General features: G+C 45.9%; 1 protein-coding gene across 2 annotated transcripts in view; it reads left to right on the forward strand.

The window, feature by feature from the left end:
• The window catches only part of NCCRP1 (NCCRP1, F-box associated domain containing), a 36,314-nt gene extending 19,548 nt beyond the window's left edge, over positions 1-16,766 (forward strand). For both annotated transcript variants that reach the window (XM_033953958.1, XM_033953959.1), the window contains 3 exons: positions 10,153-10,248; positions 15,974-16,112; positions 16,462-16,766. In XM_033953958.1, coding sequence (XP_033809849.1) covers positions 10,153-10,248; positions 15,974-16,112; positions 16,462-16,599 — 373 coding nt within the window. In that variant the 3' untranslated portion in view covers positions 16,600-16,766. The remainder of the gene's footprint in view (positions 1-10,152; positions 10,249-15,973; positions 16,113-16,461) is intronic.
• Positions 16,767-20,335: the final 3,569 nt, after the last annotated feature.

A 20,335-nucleotide genomic window follows, 5' to 3' on the forward strand; every position in this document is an offset into this window, starting at 1 on the left:
TTGGCAGAGTGCTCTGGTTTAGGATTCTAACTCACTCTTCTGAGGAATGGCATCTTCCTTGTCCGTTGCAACTTACCTATACCTCGGCAGCTGCGAATTGTTCTAGGATTAGGTAGAATGAAAGGACCTAATTCTAAGGTGCCCGTAGACATTCCTACAATACCCGAGTTACTGACTCATAGGACGGAAGGATGTTATAAGCAGGTCATGCAAGTAAGTTGATTCACTACTGATTTTAGTGAGTCGTTTGCTTACTCTAATCAGCTACGCCCTAGGACATGGCCATTCTCAGGATTTATTTATGATCAATTTGGGGAGTGAAAAATTATTTCCTCTTAAAACCAACAGGAGGAAATATTTTTTACACTCAGAGAGTGTTTAAGTTCAGGAACGCGTTGCCAGAGGTTGTGGTAAGAGCGGTTAACGTAGCTGGTTTTAAGAAAGGTTTGGCCAAGTTCATGGAGGAAAAGTCCATAGCCTGTTATTGAGAAAGACATGGGGGAAGCCACTGCTTGCCCTGGATTGGTAGCATGGAATGTTGTTACTACTTCAGATTCCGGAATCTTTTGTTACTCTTTGGGATTCTGGAATCTTGCTGTTCTTTAGGATTCTGAATGGAATGTCGCTAATCTTTGGGTTTTGGCCTGGTACTAGTGATCTGGATTGACCACCGTGAGAATGGGCTACTGGGCTAGATGGACCCAGTAAGGCTGTTGTTATGTCTAGGGTTAACATGTGGCTTCAGAAAACAGAGGCTGGATTGAGACATCCGGGTTTTACATCCATTGCTTTCAGTGGAAGTAAAACCCAGATGTCTCAATCCGTCTTCTTTTATTCTGGTAACCCTAGGGAGGTCTTACATTGATTTTGTCAATGAAATGCATTGAAATAAAATCCTTTATATTCTTCTTCCTGTCGAGAGATTTATTCTGGAATCTTCTAGCAAGAACGTCCTTCCTTGTAAGGCTCGGTGGTTTTAGCTGTGTGACAGCTGATGTGGGTGTCTGCTGTTAGTGTGTGTTCTCCATCAACTTGACAGCAGTCAGCTTAAGGAAGACACCAGCTTCTTCACCCTCAGCTTTGCTCTGCCCCCTCCCCCCCCCTTTTCTCCTTTGTCCTGAATTTTAGATTTTACCGATCCAGACCTTTGTAGTAATTAGTGGACTGAGTTTTAAGATTAAGGTGGGGAGGGGGAGGGAGAAATTCATCAAAGTGTGCTACCGTGTGAGTGCACGCTAAATGTTAACAATGTCCATTATATTCCTATGAGCATCTTTAGCGTGGATTCATCTAATCTAATCTAATCTAATCCTTAGGTTTGTATACCGCATCATCTCCACGTTCGTAGAGCTCGACGCGGTTTACAGTAGGAGAAATAGGAAGGAACTACAACAGAGGGTTAGAGGTAGAAGTGCTATCTCCTCCTCTCCCTATTGGCTAAGGCTCTTAACATTTGCATCTCCTCTTCCTATAGGCTAAGGCTCTTTCCACCTGCATTGTGATGTCATAGAGCTTTATGGTTATAGAAAAAGAGAAACATGATGGCAGATAAAGGACAAATGGCCTATCCAGTCTGCCCATCCACAGCATCCGCTATCTAATCTAATCTAATCTAATCTAATCCTTAGGTTTGTATATCGCATCATCTCCACATTTGTAGAGCTCGACGCGGTTTACAGTAGGAGAAATAGGAAGGAACTACAACAGAGGGTTAGAGGTAGAAGTGCTATCTCCTCCTCTCCCTATTGGCTAAGGCTCTTAACATTTGCATCTCCTCTTCCTATAGGCTAAGGCTCTTTCCACCTGCATTGTGATGTCATAGAGCTTTATGGTTATAGAAAAAGAGAAACATGATGGCAGATAAAGGACAAATGGCCTATCCAGTCTGCCCATCCACAGCATCCGCTATCTAATCTAATCTAATCTAATCTAATCCTTAGGTTTGTATATCGCATCATCTCCACATTTGTAGAGCTCGACGCGGTTTACAGTAGGAGAAATAGGAAGGAACTACAACAGAGAGTTAGAGGTAGAAGTGTGAAGAAAATTTAGAGGACTTGGGATGCCAAGATATAAGAGTTTCCTTGATTCCTAAGTTGGAGGGAGACTTACATTTTTTGAGAAAAGCCAGGTTTTCAGATGTTTGCGGAAAACTTGGAGAGAGCTCAAGTTCCGAAGAGGGGAGGTAAGGTTGTTCCAGAGCTCAGTGATTTTGAAGTGGATTCATGCCCAGAAATGGCTAAGAAGAAGAAGAAAAAAAAAATTAAATTGAATCAGGTTGTGCAGACTGGATGGACCATTTGGGTCTTTATCTGACGTCATCTACTATGTTACTATGTATAGCACACGCTAATGTGATATTGTCCTTTTATGAATTTCCCCTAAGCAGCAGGCCCTGCCCCACACAAAAACTACAGATCTTAGGTGAGAGGTTACCATGGCCCACACAAATTAGGGATATGAGTATCTAGTTGAATTCACTTCTGACCTTATCTCCTTTTTCCGAATTTCATATTATATGGCCTCTTTTATCAAGCTGCGCTAGAGGTTTTTAGTGCGGTCCAGAGTAGTAAATGCTCTGACCTTCATAGAATTCCTATGAGCGTTGGAGCCCTTACCTCGCTGGCTCGATTAAAGCAGGAGGGGGGAGAGGGGGAGTAACACTTTATTTATGTTGGGATGTCTGTTTAATTTTCCATTCATGTTTGAATAACTGTTGTAGTGTGCTACATTCAGGGTTAATATCGGACGTGCTGAAGTGTTTACATCAGTTGGAAAATATTTTATATGATTATGAGACATTTGCCTGGAGGGCAACTGAAACAGATTTTTTTTTTTTTTGGCTACGGCTGAAACTGAATCTGCAGCCAAAATTTGCCACTCGGTTTTAGCTGAAGCAAAATCAAAACTGGCTACTAGGGCCTGGCCCAGCCCGGGTCCGACATGAACAAGCCCAACTCCTGTGCTCAGAATGAACCCTTTCTGGGCCTACCATTTATCCCCAGATGGTGTAGTGCAGGGGTGCCCAATAGGTTGATCGCGATCGACCGGTAGATCGCCAAGGCAAAGTGAGTCGATCGTGGAGCCCATCCCGGGCTCCATGATAGACTCGTGTTGCCTTCACAATCTACCGGGCCGATCAGCCTTCCTCTCCCCAACGTCAATTCTGCCATCAGAGAGGAAGTTCCAGGCCAGCCAATTGCTGTCTGGCTGGCCCGGAACTTTCTCTCCGACGGCAGAGCTTGGGGCGGCAGTGGCTTTGGGGCCTGTTCCCCGATGGTGGCGGTGGCGGCTTGGGAGGCTGTTCCCCGATGGCGGCATCAGTGGCTTGGGGGAGGGCAGAGAGAAAGAAAGAAAGGGGGCAGGCAGGGAGACAGAAGGAAAGAAGGGAAACAGAAAGAAAGAAAGAGGGCATGAAGAGAGAAAAAAAGAAAGGGAGGCAGGGAGAAAGAAAGGACAGGGAGAGAGGAAGAAAAAGTTGGGGGAGGGAATGAGGTCTGGAGGAGAGGAAGCATACAGGCTGAAAGAAGGGAAGAAAGATTGGATGCACAGTTAGAAGAAGAAAGTGCAACCAGAGACTCATGAAATCACCAGACAACAAAGGTAGGAAAAATGATTTTATTTTCAATTTAGTGATCAAAATGTGTCCGTTTTGAGAATTTATATCTGCTGTCTATATTTTGCACTATGGTCCCCTTTTACTAAACCACAATAGTGTTTTTTAGCGCAGGGAGCCTATGAGCGTCGAGAGCAGCGCTGGGCATTCAGCGCAGCTCCCTGCGCTAAAAATCGCTATTGTGGTTTAGTAAAAAGGGAGGGGGTATATTTGTCTATTTTTGTATAGTTGTTCCTGAGGTGACATTGCATAAAGTCATCTGCCTTGACCTCTTTGAAAAACCCCCAGAATATAAATGATAATTAGCATTTTCTCTGCATACCGTGTGCTTTGTGTTTTTTAAAAATTTTATTGTTGGTAGATAATTTTGATTTGGTCATTTTAAAAGTAGCTCGCAAGCCCAAAAAGTGTGGGCACCCCTGATGTAGTGAATAGCTGGGGAAGGAGTGATCCCTTATTGCTGTTTCCCACGTCTAGGGTTGCCAGATTTCCTCTATGAAAAAAGAGGACACCTGGCCCTGCCCTGTTCCGCCCCCAGCCCCATCCCGTTCTGCCTCCAGCTCTGCCCCGTTTTTTCCCCCGTCCCCCCCACGAACCTCCCCAAACTAGGGACCACGTCTGTGCATGTGCAGATGTCAACACGATGACATCATGCACATGTGCCCATGCGTATGATGTCATCGCGTCAACGTCCGCACACGTGCAGATGCCCTCCAGACACACTCCTGAGGTCGGGGACTTCCAAAACCCGGGCAAACTGCTGGGTTTTGGAAATCCCTCTGGGCAAGCGGACAGTCCTCTAAAAAGAGGATTTGTCCAGGTTTTCCTGAACGTCTGGTAACCCCTACCCGTGTCCTCTCTGCTGCCAAAATGGCTTCCAGTCTCTAGTGCTAGTCTCACGAGACTGCCGCTGGAGGTCATGAGAGCTATTTTGAGATTGGAACCGGCATGGACAGGAGTGACTGGGGATTGCTCCTGCCCTTACTGCTTACTGTAAGCATAGTGTGACCATATGGCTCCAGAAAAAAGGGGACGGATTGAGACATCCGGGTTTTACTTCCATTGAAAGCAATGGAAGTAAGGAGAACAGATTGAGACATCTTGGTTGCTTTCAATGGAAGTAAAACCCGGATGTCTCAATCCGTCCCCTTTTTTCTGGAGCCATATGGTCACACTATGCTTACTAGACCAGTAGTTCCCAACCCTGTCCTGGAGGACCACCAGCCAGTCAGGTTTTTAGGACAGCCCTAATGAATACGCATGGAGTATATTTACATGCCTGTCTCCTCCATTATATGCAAATCTCTCTCATGCATATTCATTAGGGCTATCACAAAAACCCGACTGGCTGGTGGTCCTCCAGGACTGGATTGGGAACCACTGCACTAGACCTTGTTCTGTGTGTGGGAATAGGAAAGGAGAGGAGCTTGTTCTGTGCATAAGAGTGTATGTGTGTGAGGTGGGGGGAGGTGGTTGCAGGAAGAGCTAGGGTACCCGGCATAAATTTCAGTTCCAACAACAACAACAAAAAAAATGCATTGGCACGTTTGACTGAAACTGAAATTCAGTCGCCATCTCCTTGTGATAAACAGGAATTACTAAGTAGGGATGTGCAATTACTTGAAACAACAGAGAAAATGTAGATATAATTTTAAGTTGTTTTTAGGCCAAAATGACAGTAACCCCCCCCTAAAATTTCACATTTCTCCTGTGATAGAAAACATGCATAAGTTTTGCAAAAGCGTACACTCTTTCTAATATTGGTCCCCCTAGAAAAAAAGATTTATAAAGAGCAAAAAATTCTACAGATGACATGGGAAAACTAAAAAAAAAAATTTCTGGGTTGCATGCCCCTATTACAGTGTAGGGCAGGGGTCTCAAAGTCCCTCCTTGAGGGCCGCAATCCAGTCGGGTTTTCAGGATTTCCCCAATGAATATGCATGAGATCTATGTGCATGCACTGCTTTCAATGCATATTCATTAGGGAAATCCTGAAAACCCGACTGGATTGCGGCCCTTAAGGAGGGACTTTGAGATCCCTGGTGTAGGGTCACCCTTGGACAGAGCCCCTTTCCTGGTAGTCTTTCTTGGCCCTCTGTTGTGAGATCAACCAAAGATCCAATGGTCCATAAGTTCTTCATGCCTGAATTGCAAACTTTGGATGCCTCACTACTTGCGTTTTATGCTATAAACTGCTTTGAACAGAGTTTGTTTGTGAAAGGGTTATATCAACATTTAGAAAGAAAGAAAGAAAGAAAATTGTTTTGAATCCAGCCGCTAGGATTGTATGACTAAGACGTGTCCCCATTATTAAGATAATTGCACTGGATACCAAGAGAATTCTGAGCTGAGTTCAAGCTAAGGCTATTTGCCTTTAAGGTTTGAATATTTTGGGACTGATTATCTCTGGGATAAATTAGGACAGTGTGTATTAGGGTGTTGGCTTGCATCCATTAACAGGGAATTGCTGGTAATTCCAGCTGCATCAGAAACCCAGTTAGAATGGGCGAGAGAGGCAGTTTTTGGTTGTTGGCGCTGTGTGGTTGAATTTACTGCTGGTACTGGATAACATTCATCTGCATAAGGACCGACTGATTTTCTGAATAGAAACAGTACATGAGAGTAGGGTTACCAGATTTTACTATTGTAAAATCTGGATCCATGGCCCTGCCCTAAGGCCCACCCGGTCCCACCCACTCATGCCCCATTCTGCTCCACCCCCCCAGCCCCGCCCCTCAATCTATTGTCATACTTGGAGCCGCGTCGAGAGGACATCTGTGCATGCACAGGTGTGATGCGATGATGTCACAAGCATGCACACATGCGCAGATGCCTTCCCGACGCGGTCCCGAGCTGGAAGCTAAAAAGAGGACATGTCCGGGTAAATCCAGATGTCTGGTAACCCTACTTGTCAAGCTAATAGAAACATCAGGATGAAACATGAAAGAACTAGGTCAAAGACCCTGGATTTTACAAACAGGGATTCTGACAGTATAGAACACTGTTCTTCAACCACCGGTCCATGGACCAGTGGCGGTCCACAGAAATTTCCTGCCGGTCCACAGGGCCAGCACGTGCATCAGGCCCAAAACAGTTTTCTTCAACCGCCGGTCCATGGTGCGATCAATGCGGCGTTATCTTTGAGCCGGCTCCCTGATTCGGTGCACAAAGCCACGGGCAGTGGCTCCTACGCGCTTCCTGCGCCTGAACCGGAAGCCTTCTCTCTGACGTTGCGACGTCAGAGGGAAAGCCTCCAGATGAGGCACGGGACATGCAAGGTGCAATTAGTACTATTATGGGGGCGGGGTCTGGGGTGGAGATTGGGTAGAGATGGGCGGGGTCTGGCCCATGACTAAGCCCAGTGTTCTTCAACTGCCTGTCCACGGACCGATGCCGGTCCACAGAATAATTCTTTTATTTCTGCCGGTCCATAGGTGTAAAAAGGTTGAAAAACACTGGTATAGAAGATACTTCTTTAACCCCCTTTTTTCAAAACCCAATAGTGCGGGCTGCTATGGTAACTGCCCCGAAGCCCATAGGGATTTAAAGAAAGAAAGAAACCACTTAGCCACTAGTCAAGCTTTGTAAAAAGGGGTGTGTGGGGCAGGGTGTGTGTGTATATATGTTTTATAGATTGTAGACAACCCCTGATGCAGGAAGCAGCCGAAACACAGCTGTGTCAAGTTTTATGCTTGAGAGTTTATGCCAATAATTTGTTTTTCTTTACTATCCTGTCAAAGTTTGTTTGTTTGGTTTTTAATATGTGAGAAAGTATTTCTTCACTCAACGTGTAATTAAATTCTGGAGTAACCCTAGTGGTTATTATTATTAAGTATTTAGATTAATTGCCTTTTCATGAAGAGATTCACCCAAAGTGGTGTACAGTGCATTGGATAGTAAATACTCTTATGTATTTTCCCTATCTGTCCTGGCAAGCTCACAGTCTAACTGGTTAGTGTAGTGGTTTGAGTACTTGGGGAACTGGTTTGATTCTCACTGCAGCTCTTGTGACGGGCGAGTCAATTTATCCTCTATTGCTCCAGATACAAAATAAGTACCTATATATAATATGTAATTTGTAACTACCGAAAGGCAGTATATCAAATCCTAACCCCTTTAGAATGTGGCAAAATCCATTAGCATAGCAGGGTTTTTAAAAAAAGGTTTGGAGAAATTCCTACCAAAAAAGCATTAAGGTGGATTTGGGAAAATTCACTGCTTATTCCTGGGATAAACAGCCTAAAATTTGTCCTAGAGAATGACACGGGGACAGAATTTGTTCCTGTCTCTGTGGAAACCATCCCTTGTCATTCTTTAGTGTCTATCTCAGCCTCAGTCCATCTACACCAGCATTCTTCAATGCAAGGCTTGAGGTTCAGTGGCTGAGCCCATCCATACTCAGATTCTTATGTGAGCCAAGAATAGGATAATGAACCCATTGTAACATCACTGATGAGGTTGGCTCTTAGGCATTTGTGGAATCAAGCATTATGACATCGCAATGTCTGCTCTGGATACCAGATACTGTCATTCTTTACTGTCTATCTCAACCTCAGTCCTTCTACACCAGCATTCTTCAATGCAAGGCTTGAGGGTCAGTGGATGAGCCCATTCATACTCTGATTCTTATGAGAGCCAATTTTAGGATAATGAACCCATTGTGACATCACTGATGAGGTTGGCTCTTATTGGTGGAATGAGGCATTATGACATCACAGTATCTGCTCTAGATTCCAGAGACTGTCATTCTTTAGTGTCTATCTCAACCTCACTCCTTCTACACCAGCATTCTTCAATGCAAGGCTTGAGGGTCAGTGGCTGAGCCCATTCATACTCTGATTCTTCCCTCTCTCCTTAAAGAATGACATGGGGATGGTTTCCGCAGTTAACCTTGGTGCGGGACAAATTTGGCAAGTTCTTGTAACCTGGATAAGCCACTGTTGGAAACAGGATACTGAGCTGGATGGACCTTTGGTCTGTCCCCGTTTGGTGATTCTTATGCTTATGTACTTATGTAGTTCTCTGACCTAGTTTTTGATTGATTCACCTCAGGTTCTTTAAATTACTTAGACCTGTTTTGGTTTTTTTAAATAGGTTTACCCTACTTTAGCGTAATTAGGACACTTTGCTCTACTGTTTCGGTGTATTATGAAGACAGGTAGGAACTGCATTATATGAGTTGGCATAGGATCTTTGTCTTCCGATCAGGCTTTCAGGATATGCCTAATGAATTTGTATGAGAGAGATTTGCAAATAATGGGGCAACTAGACATGCAAATCTCTCTCATGTATATTCATTTTGGAATGTCCTGAAAACCTGACTTGTTGGTGGCCCTTGAGGAGTGAAAATCACTGACCTAAGAAGAGGTTGGGTGAAAGGAAACTTTATTATCTAGCAGCTGTTATTGTTATTGTAAATCACCTTAGGTTTCATTAAGACAAGGCACGATATAAATCTAGAGCCTGATATCTAAAGGTATTTATCTAGGTAGCAGAAGCTGTACGTAAGAAAATTACTTCTTACGAATAGTGCCAGGGGCACACTGGGGAGGGCGGAGGTAAGGCAGACACAAAACCAAGGAAAAGGACCGGTGTTGTGCTGACAAAGTCGAAATTCTGCAAGCCCAAGAAGGAACACATCCACCGCATTTATTCGAGGATCAAAAGACAAATGTGGTGATCAAGAAAAGCTATTTTATGCTGTGGAAACTTCGGACAATCAGATCCTATTTTGATTTTTCAGCATTTAGACTTCTCGTGCAGTCATTGGTTTTAAGCCATGTTTTTTTTTTTGTTGGTTTTTTTTTTATACCATTCATTTTCTAATTAGAGATCCCACATCTTTGGGAATTCTGTCACTGTTTTTGTCTCCCAACACCTCCCATGGGAGGGCATTCCAGGCATCAACCAAGTTTTATTAGGGCTTACTATTTCACACAATGATGAGTAACCTTCTGGGTGGTTTACTTCTCAGATAAACAAATAAGCAGATGCAGGGAAAAAGTAACTAAGGCAAACTGAATTACACAGGATCTGTAATTAGCAAGAACAAGGACACTGTTGCTTTAAACTCCATGAGCACGGTGGTGTAGCGAAGGTGGCGCTCCCCCACACCCACCCTTTTGCCCCCATGCTACACTCGTGCCCTCCCTTCCCGCCCCATACCCCTTTAAATCTTTGCCAGTGCGAGCAGCTTCTATGGCTTGCTGCTCGTGCCAGCATTGGCTTTCCCTCTGATGTCACTTCCTGGCCCCGTGACCCGGAAGTGATTTCAGAGGGAGCCAAGAAGGCTAGAGTAGTTGATCGCACTGGTGAAGATTTAAAGAGATACGGGGTGAAGGGAAGGCATGAGTGTGGTGTGGGGGTGGAGAGGTGCCAGTGCCCCTAACAAGATGGCGCCAGGGGCGGTCCGCACCCCTGCCCCCACTCACTACGCCACTGTGCATGCTGTGAAATACTGTCCCTTGTTTCTGTCATAGTCTGTGTAGTTTGTGTAATGGATATGTGTCTTGTCTTATTTTAAAAAATTTTTGTAGCTGGTCTATTAAAGAACAGTGCGTGGATCTGAAGGCCGAGGGACTCTGGGAAGAGCTGCTAGATTCCTACCAGCCAGACATCTACATCCTTGACTGGTAATTATATTATCTACTTTAGTTTGATTTGGTGTAAAGACCAAAATCTAATTTGTATGAGCCTTAGACTCTTAGACCAGCCAGTTCCATTTTGGGTGATGGCACTGGTGAAGCAGTAATGACTGGGTATCATGTCGACTCCCCTTCCTATCCCAGGAGGACCCAAGACCTTCAGTGTAGGGTAAGGAGAGGTCTAGAAATTGAGGAGCTCAACTTTAGACTTTTGCACGGGGATTTCAGAAAGATATGGATGTAACTTAGATATTTCTGTGATTGGGGGAGGAGGGCGACTATTTACTCTACAAGAAGGCCAGGAGGGGAAGGAGTTTCTTATTTGATGTTCACTGTCACTTTAACCAGCTGACAGAAAAACAGCAACAATATTTTGAGGAGGGGGGGTGTCATTTTCCATGGTGATTCTACAAATGTCCATTTGTTAATATCATTTTAAAATGAGAGTGTATCCTTACTTTACTGCCAGTAGCATAGTAAGGGGGTAGGGGTAGGGCAGGCTGCCCCAGCCTCTCTCTTGGTGGGGACCGCTGGCACCTCTCCACAGCCTCCCCACACCACACTTGCGTCCTCCCTTCCCCCCTCCCCCTTTAAATCTCCAGCACAAGCAACTTCTTAGGCCTGCTGCTCATATCGGCCTGGCTCCCCTCTGAAATCACTTCTGGGTCACAGGACCAGGAAGTGACATCAGAGGGAAAGCCATCGCTGGCACGAGCAGCAGGCCGGAGAAGCTGCTCGTGCTGGCAAAGATTTAAAGAGGTATGGGGGAGGGAAAGGAAGGCGCGAAAGTGACATGGGAGTGGGGAAGGCGCAGGAGGATATCGCCCTGGGCTCCTCCTAAACCTCGCTACGCCACTGTGTACTGCTCATTTAAAGGTCGTTTCTCATAGTGACTGAATCCTGGAGAAGGGGATGTATTGGACTGGGAGGTTTTGCCCTAGATGAGCTGCTATGCCTGTATGTATTGCCTCTTAATTAGGGTTAACCAGATTTTATTTTTACTTTAGTAAAATACGGATCCCTAGACACGCCCTAGGCCCACCCAATTCCACCCATCCCCGCCCCATTATGCCCCAGTCCCACCCCAAATCCCACCGTAGCCCTCCCCCAGTCCTGCCCCCCCTCTTCTCCCCGGTGCCTGCCCTCCTGCCCCGACGTGGTTTCGAGAAAGCTTTTCAAAACCCGGATAAAGTGCCGGACATGTTCTCAAAAAGGAGGACATGTCTGGGGAAGTCCAGACGCCTGGTAACCCTACCCTTAATTCTTAGTGCCTCCTCTGAAATATGGAACCAAGTGCGAGGACCCCAAGGTTATCTGAGAATGGGATAGGAACATTCCTCTTCCCCATCAACATTGTGGTTAACCCTTGCATGACACAAGCCATGGCGTGGTCCTACCTTTTCTGTAATTGGTGCCAAAGCTGGTAGACAAAGTGGGAGGAAATTCTCATGCCCTTAATAAATAAAGCTGAAGGCATGTGGAGTTTTTTTGACCCCGGCGGTATTCCTGGTGAAACATGATTCCGAGTCAGGTCTTGTAGATGCATCTAGGAGTTTCCTTCTTAATTGAGCCTGTGTATGATATGGAAGTGTCTAAATGTTGAAGCAAGGAGGGAATTTGAGGGCTTGAATCAGAAGTCAAAGGAAGGAAAAAAGAGAGAAAGCACCACCCAGGAGTTTAATTACAGGAGAATGTATTGTGAATGATTTATTTTTGAGTTTGTGTAGAAGGTTCCCTGAAAGGAGAAACTGTGAAGTATTCTTACAGACGAGAATAGGGGCTAGATTCGCTAACCTCATGGATCCGATTCGATCCATGGCCGATCTGATCCGTGAGGTGGCCGGGCGCTCGATACATATCACGTTCCTATGCAAATAATGCCGATTGGAGGCACACCCCAAACCAACCACACGAATCGCTGAAGAGAGATCCTGACGCATGAGCAGATAATCTTCTTTGCCTATAGATCAGGGGTGTCCAACCTGCGGCCCAGTGAAGTATTTTGTGCGGCCCCGGTCGAGGGCGATGCAGTGTTTTCCTCTGCTGCCCCTGGGTGTTTACTGTCTTGCCAGCTCCCTCCTCTGTCTTGCTGCAGTGTTTGCGCGTTTGTGTGGCCCCAGAAACATTTTTTTCGGCCAATGCGGCCCAGGGAAGCAAAAAGGTTGGACACCCCTTCTGTAAATGGTCTGCGCATGTGTTTGCTCTGTGCTATTTTGCATTTTTTTTTAAAAAAAACTTTTTCGCAAGCTCGTGGTTTTAACCCGCGCGTTTAAAGCGGGGCTGCACCGTGGCGTGTTCTGGAACTTAACAGAAGACGCCGTAGTGCAGCTCCACTTTAAACAACGCGGGTTAAAACCACGGAGTCGTGGCAAGAGCTGGAGAGTCGGGGCAGAGAGCGGAGTTTTTGCACAAGCCACTGGTCCTCAGCGGTCGCTACTTTTTGGATTGGCCAGCCCCAGTCAGTGTTCCTTCTTTAGTTTAGCGAATCGCATCCTTCCTACTTTGCATGCCGTTTCTCCTCATTTGCATGTACAGATCGGGTGCAGATCAGATTGGGAGGAAGGTTAGTGAATCGGGTAGGGGGGGGTCACAAAATGGTCGCAAATCGGTCGGTAAGCTTAGTGAATCTAGCCCTAAGTTTGTCTTTCAGAGCCTGGCATTTTAGTAAAATGGTGTGGTGGCTGTGTTAGTTCACTCTTCAAGGTAATATGTAGAAATAAAACAAAAAGGAAAAAAAAAAAACCCAACCTTTTTTTTATTGGACTAACTTTTGACCCCTGAGGAAGAAGGGTTTACCTTTGAAAGCTAATCATAAGCTACATTAAGTTGGTCCAATAAAAAAAAGGTATTATTTTTTTTCATTTTATTTCTATGTATTACCTGGTATTTTAGTGAAAGGGATCACAGATGCAGATAAAGGATACAAGGATATAGTGTTTATCCGATGCTGTACAACCTCAGGACAGAAAGACCACCTTGAAATGGTATATGTTTTGCATGAGTTTCAATCAAGACAGCTCGAGCACCCCATATTGGTTAATGAAGAGAGAAATCTACAGCTATGCCTTGAAGGGACATCCCCTTCCCCCACCCCCCAGGAAAGAGCCTGCTTCCCTGGAGAAAAGCTTAGACTGCCGCAGCGTACTTCTCTCGGGCCTCCCGCGCCGCCCATCTCTCTTGTTAATCCCTTCAAAATTCTGCTGCGCGACTTATATTCCGCGAGAGCCGCTATTCCCGCATTACCCCTCTCCTCAAATCGCTTCATCGGCTCCCCATCCATTTCCGAATACAGTTTAAACTCCTCTTGCTGACTTATTTGCACTGAAGCCCCCCAGTATCTCTCCTCACTTATCTCCCCCTAGGCTCCACTCACCCCCCCCCCCCCCGTGATCTTCGCTCATCGGGCAAGCCCCTCTTATCTGTACCCTTCTCTTCCACTGCCAACTCCAGACTCTGTCCCTTCTTTCTTGCGGCGCCGTATGCCTGGAACAGGCTGCATGAATCGATAAGTTGTGCTCCATCCCCGGCAGTGTTCAAATCCAACCTAAAGGCCCACTTTTTTGAAACTGTTTTCAACTCTTAACTCCCCCTCACTGCTGTCAGATACCTAGACCCACTATAATCTCCCTGCCCCTGAAATGTCCTGTCTAAATTAGATTGTAAGCTCTTCTGAGCAGGGACTGTCTATTGTATGTTAAAATGTACAGCGCTGCATACGCCTTTCAGCGCTATAGAAATAATAGTAATAATGTGTGATGCAGTGGCGTAGTAAAGGGGGGGAACAGGGGGGGTCGTCAGAGAAAGAGCCGACTCTGGCACAACTAGGGTTACCAGATTTTCTCTCTGGAAAATCCAGACCCCCTAGGCCCGCCCAGTTCCACCCATTCCGCCCTGTCATGCCCCGGTTCCGCCCCGCCCCCCCCAAGTCCGCCCCAGCCCTGCATCCAATCCCTCCCCTCCCCTGGCTGCCTGCTCTCGTCGGGCAGGCCATCTGCACATGCGCAAATGCCTTCCTGCCCGAAGGGAAGCTTTTTTAAAACCCGGGCACAGCCGGGTTTTGAAAATCCATCTGGACCCCTGGACATGTCTGGGGAAATCCGGACGTCTGGTGGCCCTAGGTGCGACAGCAGGTTGGGGGTTGCTGCTCATGTCAGGAACGTTACAGAGGTATGGGGGAAGGGAAGTGGCGTGCGTATGGCAGGAGGGGACGGGGGAGGAGCATGTAGAGGTGGGGGAGGGGCAGAGAAGAGGGTGGGGGGAGGGGCGCTAGTGCCCCAGGCACCTCTCACCCTTGCTACGCCACTGGTGTGATGAGTAAAGACCAGCATAGAACAAATATTCTTTGGGGCCTTGGGACATGAAACTGCTGATGAGCTGCTGCTAACCAAGAGAACCCCTTACACCCACTTAGCACAGAGTGAAAGATAAACTCTCTAGGACAGGATTATCCAATATCCGTTTTCGAGGGCTGCATTTTTTTTAGGATTTCCCCAATGAATTTGCATGAGATCTGTTTGCATGCACCGCTCCCATTGTATGCAGATAGATCTCATGCATATTCTTTGGGGAAATCCTGAAAACCTGGCCTGGCGAGGGCCGAGGTTGGATGCCCCTGTTCTAGGACAGTGGTTCTTAAACCTGTCCAGAGAGACCCCCAGCCAGTTGGGTTTTCAAGATATCCCTAATGAATATCCATGCCACCAAAAAACCACAAGTGCACTCCCCTTTCAAAATAATATCTTGGAAAAAAAAATTATGTGCTCAGACCCATAACCAAAATGCCAAAGGATAGGCAAGGGTTGGTTTGAGATAGAAACATAGAATATGACGGCAGAAAAGGGCTATAGCCCATCAAGTCTGCCAACGCTAATGACCCACCCCCAGACTTCACCCCGCTAGAGATCCCACATGCATATCCCATTTCTTTTTAAAATCGAGCACGCTGCTAGCGTTAATCACCTGCAGTGGAAGTTCATTCCAATTCCCTTTCGGTGAAGAAATACTTCCTGGCGTTGCCATGAAATTGCCCGCCTTTGATTTTCAGCGGATGACCTCTTGTGGTCGAAGGTCCTTTAAGAAAGAAGATATCATCTTCCACCTCGATGCGGCCCGTGATATATTTAAACGTCTCAATCATGTCCCCCCTCTCTCTACGTTCCTCGAGCGAGTATAGCTGCAGAGATGGCGATAAAAAGATTGTAAAAGTGTGCCAAAGGTATAGGCGGTTGGGACATTGATGTGGCTTTGATGGTCCCATGGTATCCCTTGCCTACCCTGTGGTATTTTGGTTATGAGTCTGAGTATATCATATTTTTTAAAATTATTTTTTCAAGATATTATTTTGTGGTGGTTTTTTTTTTTGGTGGAAAGTTTGTACACACAAGCAGTGATTTTCTAGTGAACTCGTAGTGTGAATGATAATGAATATATGTATGAGGCAGATTTGCATGCCTGTCACCTCTGTAATATGCAAATCTGCCTCATGCATATTCATTAGGGATATCTTGAAAACCCAACTGGTGGGGGAGAGGGGTCTCAAGTTTAAGAACCACTGCTCTAGGAAATTGAGAGAGGGGGTCTAATCTCTGCTTTGAGAAGTAGATTAAAACTGCCAGTGAAGAGGGCTGAAGCCATGAGTAGGGATTTAATTGAAGTGCGCTTCTGTAAAGCTTCTGGTTGGGTCTAACGTGACTCTCCTCGTTTTGTCCTTCAGGTACGAAGACAGCAAATTGGACAAACATGTTTATGAGCTTCATGTCAAGCTGCTGGCTGAGGATCAGAAGACGGTGATTGAGGAATTTTCTCACACTCCTGAGAATGAAATGAGCGGAGACTCGAAAAACTGGATATGTGTAAGTCAGAAGGTTTCAGAGTGAGTTTGCTGGAGAGATACCCTCAGATATGGCAATTTCTCAGCCACTTTGTGGTAAACATCTGAACTAAGACCGCCGGTTTCATTGCTCAGTCCCTGGAGAGGCTATAAGGGGGGATATGTTACAGCTTTTCTTGTTTTTACTGGTTTGAGGGGGATGATACTTCAGTCTGTTGAAGCATCAACTAGGAAGATTGCTTTAGATTGTATTAACACATTTTTCAAATTATTTTTTCCCCTATTAGTTTTGCTTTATAAAATTCTTCCACAATTTTGGAGGAAGAGTAATTTCATGCATTTATTTTTTTTTTTTTTTTTCTCCTTCCAAGGTTTCACGCATTTTTAAAAACTATGGCCCAGGAGTGCGTTATATCCATTTCCTGCACAAAAGCAAGGATCTGTTTGTGATTGGATTTCACAGGACCCGGTTAACCAACAGTACAGTCTTTGTACAGCTGAGGGATTAATGGAGTTGGTGGTTGGGCATTCACTTGCTTTTCCCTAGGTATTTATAAGGACATTTTATCTATGAGGCATGACACATTTTGTACACATGTTCCTGCTTGCATGGAAAAAAAAAAAATTAAAATGGAGCAAGGGGATTCATGCTTGTTTGTGTCTTCGTGTTGGGTAACTCAGGGCGGCCCATAGAGTAGTGGCCTCCAATGTGCAGCCCCCGAAGTCTTCCATTGCGGCCCTCGGTTGGTTGAAATGCTCTTCAAATCCTGCAAATGTGTTAATTTCAGTCTTGTCCACTTGATATAACTAAAAACATAAGAACATAAGAATTGCTGTTGATGGGTCAGACCAGTGGTCCATCGGGCCCAGCAATCCGCTCACGCGGCGGCCCTCTGATCAAAGACCAGCGCCCTAACTGAGACTAGGCCTACCTGCGTACGTTCTGGTTCAGCAGGAACTTGTCTAACTTTGTCTTGAATCCCTGGAGGGTGTTTTCCCTATAACAGCCTCCGGAAGAGCGTTCCAGTTTTCCACCACTCTCTGGGTGAAGAACTTCCTTATGTTCGTACGGAATCTATCCCCTTTTAACCTTAGAGAGTGCCCTCTCGTTCTCCCTACCTCTTAAGTGGAATTTGCTGCTGTTGACAATCTGTAATTAAAGTGAGTTTTTAAAATATATCCTTGAATTGTTGTAGAATCAATATTAGTATTCATTTCTATTTATTTATTGGGATGTATTCACTGCTTTTTTTTTTTTTATGAAGAGATTTTTGACGTTTCGTACCCCGTCTGAACAAGCAGGTCAAGATGTTTACAAAAATTAGTCGCACGGGTAAGCTTGAAATCTGCTGGTGGCCCTCGGAGCTTTCTCGCACTCACGCTACGGCCCTTTACATGAACAAGGTCAGAGAACCACTGCCTTAGAGGATGTGGAGGGGATGCAGAGACCCGTGACTCATGGTTAGCAGGAATGGCCTAGGTCAGGGTTAGGCAATTCTAGTCCTCGAGAGCCACAGCCAGGTCAGGTTTTCAGGATATCCACAATAAATATGCATTAGACAGATTTGTATCTCAAGGAGGCAGTGCATGCAAATCCATCTCATACGTATTCATTGTGGATATCATGAAAACCTGACCTGGATTCAGCTCTCGAGGGCCGGAATTACCTACCCCTGGCCTAGTGGTAAGAGCTGCTGTCTCAGCATCCTGAGGTGGTGGGTTTGGTCCCAGCTCTGCTCCCTGTAACCCTGGGCAAGTCATCTAACTCTCCATCACTTCAGATACCAGAGTTAAATTGTGAGCCCACCTAGACACATAGGGAAAATACCCAGAGCACCTGATTTTGAAAACTTGCAGTATACCACCTTCGTGACCCGTCAAATGCACGCAGGACAATCGCGCACTGACAATTTTTTTCTTTTTGAGGGTTACAAAGTAACCCCCTTTTTTGAGGGGGACCCCCCCACTACACTTATGACTCCGCCCCCTAAAAAAGTCATCACTACAGTTTTTTCCTTTAATTGTATAGTATCGATAAAAAAGTTTATCACTTACCATTATTGTAACTCTGAAAATCGCTGCTTCCATGCTTTCTCCCAACTCCATCTGCAGCTTCAATGTTTCCCAATGTGCACTCATAAAAACACTGCTTCCCAGCATCCCTAGAGAGAAAGTTTTCTTCCCAGCATGCCTGAAATCACTGCTTGCTTGTATGCCCTGAAATTGATAGAACTGTAACAATAGTGGCAGCATAAGTTAAAAATCGCAAATAATTGTTGGGAACTTATTCGCGGTTTCATTAGTAAAAACGGTGGCAGATTCCTAAACCCGCGAATAACATACTGAAAAGTTATTCGCGTTTTTTTCATATTCGCGCCTACAGCCGGAACGTATCCACCGCGAATACGGAGGGAGAAGTGTATCTAATATAATAAAACCCTAAGCCGCGCATGCGCACTCCCACCTGCGTATTCCCGTTTTCTGTGAGCTGTAGGGCACCGCAGGTAGGAGTGCGCATGCGCGCGAATCTCTGTCTCTCTTTCCCCCGAGGCGGATGTCAGCCGCGGCGGCTGTTTTCTCCTCCCATTGCCTGCCACTCTCAACCATGACCCCAAACACCTGGCATCCCCTCTCTCCCTTGCCTGATAGCCTCACCTGCCCCGCCTTCCTCTTCCTGCCAGTCTCAGCTGGGCTTACTCCTCCCCTCTTCCCTCCCCCCTGGCAGCCCTGAACCTGTTCTCCGTTCCCCGCCAGTCTCCTCCTCCAGCGGCTAATCCACTGTCGCCTCCGTCACCGCTCAACACACTTCAAGATGGTGCGGCGGGGGCAATGCAGGTGGAGACTGTTGGCCGCGGCGGCTATCCGGAGGCCAGATGCGAAGTAAGGGGTGCTGCTGGATAGGGGAACAGATGTGGGGGGGGGAGAAAAAGGAAGGGAGGCCTGGGCAAGGGGGGAAGAAAAAGGAAGGGAGGCCTACTACTGGACAGGGGGACAGGAAAGAGGTGCTGATGGACAGGGGAAGAGACAGGGGGGGAAGAGACGGGGGGAGGGAAGAAAAAGCAAGGGAGGCCTACTGCTGGACAGGGGGACAGCAAAGAGGTGCTCCAGCTCTCGAGGACCGGAATTGCCTACCCCTGCTCTAAGATAAGCAGGAATAGGGTTACCAGATGTCCAGGAAAACCTGGACATGTCCTCTTTTTAGAGAACTGTGGGTGCCCAGATGGACTTTCCAAAATCCAGTGGTTTGTCTGGGTTTTGGAAAGCCATGACCTCCTGTCTAATATTCAGAATACTTTCATTAAAACTTACTCCAACAGAACAGAGAGAAAAATACCCCACAATTCAATTCATATTATATATGAAAGATGTTGTAATGTGTACTTTTGCACTTTTCCAGTAATGGACAAGTCCCACATATTTCAAAACTAGTCCTCAAGATGAAAAAAAAAAAAAAAAATCAAAAAGTAGTTAAACACTGATCTCAAAAATTGTGCAGATTTTTTCATCTTGAGGAATACTGTAGTTTTGAAATATGTAGGAGTTGTGTACTTTTGCACTTTTCTAGTAATGGACATCACAACATCTTTCATGTGCAATATTAATTGAATAGTGTTTTAGCCTGTTACATTCGTTACAGTAACGGGTGCTAGAATATACCCTGACCCTGACTCTGACCCCACCCATGCCCCGCCTCTATCATAGAAACATAGAAACATAGAAAGATGACGGCAGAAAAGGGCTATAGCCCATCAAGTCTGCCCACTCTACCGACCCACCCCATTAAGTCTGTGTGCTAATGACCCAGTTCCTTAACTCGACCTTCGTAGGGATCCCACGTAGATGTCCAATTTATTCTTAAAGTCAAGCACGCTGGTGGCCTTGGCCACCTGCACTGGAAGCTTGTTCCATTGATCTACCACTCTTTCCGTGAAGAAATACTTCCTAGTGTCACCATTAAATTTCCCTCCTCTGAGTTTGAGCGGATGCCCTCTTGTGACCGAGGGTCCTTTGAGAAAGAAGATGTCATCTTCCACCTATCATGCCTGGACCCTGCCTCCCACTGATCCCAGTCCCACCACCTCACCTTTCACCATTTCCTTTGTACCCTTTTGGCCCTCATAGATCCTCCATTGCATTTATCACCTGACAGGGTCTTTACTTACCCGAGGCGGCAGCAGCAGTCCTGACGTACCAACCTTTCCTCCCTCAGTGCCATTTCCATCTCTCCCTTTCCCCCTTTCACAC

Source organism: Geotrypetes seraphini, chromosome 8 (assembly GCF_902459505.1).
Source record: "Geotrypetes seraphini chromosome 8, aGeoSer1.1, whole genome shotgun sequence".
In the NCBI taxonomy this organism is placed as follows: Eukaryota; Metazoa; Chordata; class Amphibia; order Gymnophiona; family Dermophiidae; genus Geotrypetes; species Geotrypetes seraphini.